Here is a 6,675-nt window from a genome sequence, read left to right as displayed (position 1 = left end):
AGTGCTTCGATTATCCGTCCTACATGAGACTTGTGATAACAGTCCCTATTGACATGTTGGAAGAGGCCGGAAGTAGAATCTACGAGTTTTGCTTGCGGCATCACGCAAAGAATACAGAGAAGCTGATGAAGCACAGCATATCAGACCTATTAAAATGACCTAAAGGGATAAAAATTCGGTATTGTCTGTGAACTCGTCACAAATTTAGCCATACCATACGAATAAGTATAAATATCCGTTACTTCACCTGTCGTTCATGTGCAAACTTCGCTAGTGTGCAAACCCATGGAAGAACAGTGAATGAGTGTGCGAAAATCCAGAAGATTTGTGCTGAAAAAAAAAATGGAGAAACAAAACTGCAGAGTCCCTTATTGATGGTGAATACCGATGTCTCCATACGTGATGGAAACCGTGAAATAGTAGAGAATAATATTCGAACGTGTGCGTGACTTGTGCGTGAATGGTGTGAACGAAGCATTGTGTTAGCTGTCCACGGGAATACGTGGCTTTACAATCATTCCTCTATTTTTTATTTTACCTCCTCAGTTTTTTAATAAAGAAACAATCGGAAACAGGAATTTTCACAATTTCGACTGCATCATTTAACTCCCTTCATTACCAGATTAATATCACGAGAGTATTGATCGGGATGTTGTAAACTGTAGGAACAATAAAAAATTCAATGTGAAACGCTTCGATCGTATCAAAATCTAGGGCGGAATTGATTTTCGTTTTTGAGAGTTCACCTGTAGTTACCATTCGCTGCTGGAAATTTTAATGTTTCATGGGTTTCATAAATGCCAAAAAATGTCAAATGTCAGTCACTAATTTTTCCTTAATTTTCATATGAATTAAATATTTAGGAAATAAAACACGTGCTGAAGATAATTCATTTAATAATTGCTGGAATCAATCCTTCAGTCGGAGAATCCTGTGAATCACCGATTCGCCGGTTATCGAAGTGAGTTGTCTCCGAAGTTGAATAATTGGTAATTTTTTCAAACAATTTCTCGACATTCAGCGGAATTCATTGAAAAACTCAATGAAAACCGATGGAAATCAAAAAGCAGTCTGGCATTATTTTGCGGAACGACTGTACTTATTCTATTGTACCGGAAAGTCGTTCTGTTCTATTCCATCCACTCGGTGGATGTATGCACAGGTCGTTATCACATACCAATGCACTTTATACACACATCAGTATTAACATTGTAACGACCAGTACAAACGAATCGTCGTGACATTTCAGATCAATGGCCAGTGTGCGAGCATAAAGTTGAGAGACATAAACATTGAATTATTTCCCTGAGTAACAAAACAGAGTGAAGGGGTTGAGGGAGAGGAAATGGGTGGCAGTGGGTGGCAGTGGGTGGCTGTGGGTGGTAGTGGGAGGGAGTAGATATCAGTGCAGTTGATGGAAAAAGAAAATTGTTATCTCGTCGCACATCAAATTCATTGTGGAGAGGCTCCAGTTTATTTGACCTGTGGGATATAGGTGTAGAGATATTGATCTGACCTCCAGTGGTACCGAACAGAGCATGACCTCTGCAATATAAACCCATGAATTTTGTAATTACCGTAGTTGATATTTTTGCCATGAAATAAATTTCAACTGTCCCAAGTTAATTGACGAGCGAGCACAATAAATTTTATTAATGCTGGGTGAGAAATGCCGAGTTAATAACACGAGATAGTAATGAGAGATGATTTTTTTTGCATGCGGTGTGTGGAGAGGAAAAAAAAATTGGACTGACGGGGGACAATGGGACAAATGCACGGGAAATATTATTCATTTGGCGGTGAACAAACTGAACATTTCCGGGGATAGTGTCGAATGGATAGACGGCCTAGTTACACACGTTCCTCTGCGAATTATGAATGAGTCTCATCGCTTCGGCTTATCCGACGTCCGTGTCACTTTTTTTTTATTAACGTGGGCTCCTGCATTTTCATATAGGCTTATCGTAAGGGTAAACACTGGCACCCGGAGGGCATGGAAAATGAGTCAACAGGAGCGGTAAAATTATAATAGACTAATATTTATTGAGGGTCTTCGAAAAATTCAATGACTGTTTCGTTTTCATATTCACCAGCGCAAAAAGTTGTCCTGGAAAAATTCGAATAATTGGTCTCATCAATTTTTCCGTCGTCAGCAACTGATATTGGAAATTTACTGATTTTTTATTTCCTTCAATTGAAAAAAAATGGCCCAAATGCTTAATCTACTGTGAGTAATATACACTGTCGTTACTGAATTGATAAATACGAGTTTACTCTGATTCACACTTCACATTTTTTTTTATTACCTGTTCTGGATTCTCATTTTGCATTTTTTCAAGTAGATTTCACTGAGGACTGGAATTTCTGGTCGCAATGAATTGAAATCAATGAAATAAATTACCTTTTTGTGCTCACAATATTATTTTCCAGTATCCACTGGCATTATTGAATACCGGACAAATGTCCTGCACTACGTGCAACGAAAATTGGAATTGGCATTCAATATTGTATTAAGCATATTCAAGTACCTCTCATCATCCGGTATGCATTTCAATCATTAAATATATCGGATACATGAATTTGATTGCGGTCGTGATATAAAAATGTACATAAAAATATACATGCGTAATTCCGCGATTCATATTGCGACCACCGAAAACTTGAAAGTTTAACAGCCGAATTCTCCTCAATATTTTTCCCCTCTTCCTTTATACATTAACAACGGGATAAAAAGTATGAGATATGTTTAATCGAGCGAATAGTGTACGCCCGAAAAATCGTCGGATTTTTCTTGACTGTTATACAATATCCCGACAAAAAGAAGGAAGTGAATCCTTTTTCGTGTGATCCACCACACAGTGACAAGTATTTCCTCCTCTCCGGTTTCAAAATTCGCCGAGTGAACAGCAGATATACACCGTGAATTATTGAGTGGCACTCGTGTGCAAAATCGTGTCTGAAGTTTTTCCCTCTGTTGAAAGGTGAGCCGAGTGGATGGGAGAGGATATAGAAATTTCCATTTTTTCGATAAACTTTTTCGGCTGACCGGCGTCGATGGTCAACCTGGCCAGCCAGTCGACGATTCAAGAGTATTCTATGGTCGGGGGATTTCGCGTCGATCTATTACCGGAAGTTGGACAATAGCGTCTCCACGGTGAATCGTTTTTGCGGGGAAAATACAACGGACATACGATATATCCACCTGGTACGCGTTGGCTGTTAACATTACGGTGAAAAGTCATTTCGTGGCATTAATGGTAAACATCAGAAATACTTACAAACATATAATTATTTGAAAATATTGAAAATGCCCTAGAAGGTGGAATAGCAGGTGGCTAAAAGGGAGTATGACCTGCACAACATCTGAGCCATCTTGTATTCCATAAATGAGGAGCAGTAAATAAATTAAACCGTTACCCAAGCCATGCCAATGCCAGTAAATCCAGTATTCATTTTTCAATAATTGCAAGAGCTGCTGAGTGGTGTAAATAAAAATACCGGTGATAAATACGCAGGAAAAAAAATTTTGAAAATTGCACTCCCCAATTTTTTTATTATTCCAGCAGAATCAAGTGGCTGAGAAATTTTATTTCGCGGTTTTTCTAATGTAGTTATAGTTATATGTAGTTATATGTATCACGAGGAGGTCGAATATGGGTCATGGGGAGGTCATGTGTTGTGGGATCATCTCGGCATCATTTGAGCTCATACAGGAGTCATAAAGGAGTCATAGAGGAGGCGACATAAATATCATTGGACCCGATAGGGTTATATGGAAGTTATAAAGCCTCATGTGGAGGTAATATAGAAATCATAAGTGAGATTGCAATGGATCTCGTTCCTTTCGGCAACGGCGAAAAAACTAGAGTAATAATAAAAGGAAAATTACAAAAAAAGAGATAACTCCGTCGTTATTATTATCCGATCAATTGTCATTGAATTAATTGAATTAGACCAATGGGATGAGAATATTCTGTCACTCTCGAAGCCACCGTAAAATCCTGGAATCGTCATAAAAAGCCAGGATATCTTCGAGTGAGTTTTCGCAGTCGAGAAAGATGATGGGTTGGTCGGTCGATCTACCGTAGACTGATCCATAAAACCAGCCTCAACCTTTGCGGTCCCTCACCACCATTCGAATCTCGCCCTTTCAAAGCTTCAAGTCCCGAGGACTTTATAGGAATTCTCGAGAGGTACGGAGAGTCGAGATTCATGTCTTCTTCTGGGTCCTTCAACCCGTGGATATCGACTACGTGACACAGCCATGAATCACATCTAATTCGTTCGGGGGAGAAAAAATTTCACAAAAATTACCATGAAAATACCGTAAAAATGACGCTCCGAAACGTAAACCCGATGTATCATATCACAAGGAGAAAAATTTATAGTTAAATTTATCCTGACGTTGTGCATAATACAATGAGTCTAGCGAAAATTACAATATTTTTTGTAGATTAAATGTCAGAGTCTTTTTTACTGCGATTTTTTCCCGTTTTCAGGAACATACGTTGGGAAAAGAGTCATTGTTATGAGTGTTGCACAGAGAATGAATTAACTTTCGTTAAAATTACGGAACTCACGTAAAAATACACTGCAGTAAGGTTTAAATAAATTAAATGCATGTAGATGTTTGATGAATCACTATTTGAGAGCAACCCACAAAAATGTAGAAATATTTTCCTTTCGGTAAATATTCTGTTTCGACTCAATAGAATTCATGGAATTGAAAGGTAATATTTACTTTTTGCGGTGTAATGTCCCTTCAATTTCCATGTAGAAATAATCGAGACAGAAAATTCGTCTCCCAATTAGGTGAGTCAAATAATACATTTCCCTCTACACATTTTTCTCTATTTTTCTCTGAATCCGCTATTCGGTTTACCCTACAACAAAAAAATTTGTAAAATTTCTATGAATGTGAAAAAGGGGAGTTGAATGGTGTGGTTTTAGTTGAACAAAAACACATTCCCAGCATGAGAGCAATAAATTGAGCCATTACGTCATGATTCATAATGCTTCATCCCTTTAGAACCAGTAATCCCCTTTTTCCCTGCCCCATCCAGATACTTTGTTACTCGTGCAGACATGTCTGAGTTTAATACCTCATACCGCAATACCGCTGAAGGTATACCAAAAAAATGCACCCCGGTGTGAAAAAATGACTAATTTGATAATCACCTGGTGGCCAGATCTGAAATATTATTTTCGTGATTTGTGAATTGAATTCGGGGAAAATATTGTCGTTGTTAATTAACGAATCCCGGCGTAATCGAGAGTAAAATTTCCGCGAGGAGCTACTCTCCGTATTTTTCGAATCAAATGAATATTGCGTAACAGCAGTGCGGATTTTAATGATTCCATGCAATAACAATCGCAACGATTAATTGGGCTCTCCACATATTTTTTATAATGATCGGCTGAAATTTCAGCGGGTATTGGTAATATTTATTAAAACAGACAATTGAATAAATTTTAATTGGTTCCGGATGAATATTTTTCATTTCTGGAGGAATTAGCAGAGCCAATTTTTTTCACTCATGCATTTCCCATTTTTCCAGTTTTTATCGCAGCATGCCAATTTTTTGTTTTGTATTAAAAAAAAGAGATGAAATCTTTTAATTTTCCATTGAATTAAAAATTTCATGATTCCTCTCCCTAGAAAATCACCACCAGAGACTATCTCCAATCACAAATAAAAAAAAACACAAATCATGTTTAAAAAATGAAAAGTGGTCCCGGGATAATGATGAATACAAGAAATCCCCAATCGAACAACTGAAATAATTCCACGATGAAACGGCAAATCTTTCCGCCCCAAAAGGCGAGAATAAATCGCCCAATGAATCACACCAATTTAATATCGACACTACCATAATTTCCTGGACCATCTGCTGTTTACCCTGAGGATGCAAAATGTGTTTTCATCCCCCTACATATTATTCGGCGTTGCTGGCCTCATCCACACGAACGGATCCACATACAGAGGATTGGGGAAGGATAGAGGGTTTTTCACCTAGAACTTCCCTCGGCAATACAAGTGCTGAACGATAGTCAGTCTTCCGATCGTTTTCATACCACCCGGTTTGTTTGCACTACCCCTGTTACCACGATAGTTCAACTGAAAAGAGAACATCGAAGATGTTATGAGGACTATAAAAAAATCATGAGTAAGAACGGCGTCTGGTTTTTCACATTTCGTTCGAAATACGCCTGCCTCGAGGGATTTCTGGCTTCTTTCATCCCCCAACCCTCACAGCTTTTCTTCATCTGTGTCAACCCCTTGTTTACCCAAACACCGAAGGAAAACGTTTCGTTGTTTCACTCGGGCAATATTTCATTGCAAAATTGACATCATAGTGTAATACAAAACATCCTTTGAAGATTTTCCGTCGAATACCGTCAACATCCCTTTATATACGTAACGGGAATATTTTGTTTACGCGGGATAGGGTGAGGCTTGAGATCAAAACATCGAGGGAGGGTCTTTGGGAGAGAGAAATTAAAAGTCGAGAAGATTGGACGGCCTTTTGTTGGAGGACTATTTTTGGGATTATGAAATTGCTTTCTTGAGGTGGGAAATATCACGAGGTACTGGCGGGGGGAACCCCTTCATTTTGCGTTGGCAATTTTTGCTTTTAATTTATGAGATAATTTATGATGCGCTTGGAAAATTAC

The 6,675-nt window shown here is 38.3% G+C and overlaps 1 protein-coding gene across 1 annotated transcript in view; it reads left to right on the top strand.

Annotated features, from left to right (window-relative positions):
• The window catches only part of Tat (Tyrosine aminotransferase), a gene marked incomplete in the record, with an annotated part of 6,479 nt that extends 5,901 nt beyond the window's left edge, over nucleotides 1-578 (top strand). Inside the window, 1 exon segment of the mRNA XM_011316013.1 lies at nucleotides 1-578. Within this exon segment, the coding sequence (XP_011314315.1) occupies nucleotides 1-158 (158 nt within the window).
• Between the last annotated feature and the right edge of the window lie 6,097 nt (nucleotides 579-6,675).

Source organism: Fopius arisanus, unplaced genomic scaffold (genome assembly GCF_000806365.1).
Source record: "Fopius arisanus strain USDA-PBARC FA_bdor unplaced genomic scaffold, ASM80636v1 scaffold00005, whole genome shotgun sequence".
In the NCBI taxonomy this organism is placed as follows: domain Eukaryota; kingdom Metazoa; phylum Arthropoda; class Insecta; order Hymenoptera; family Braconidae; genus Fopius; species Fopius arisanus.
This window is presented reverse-complemented; position numbering and strand designations above follow the sequence as displayed.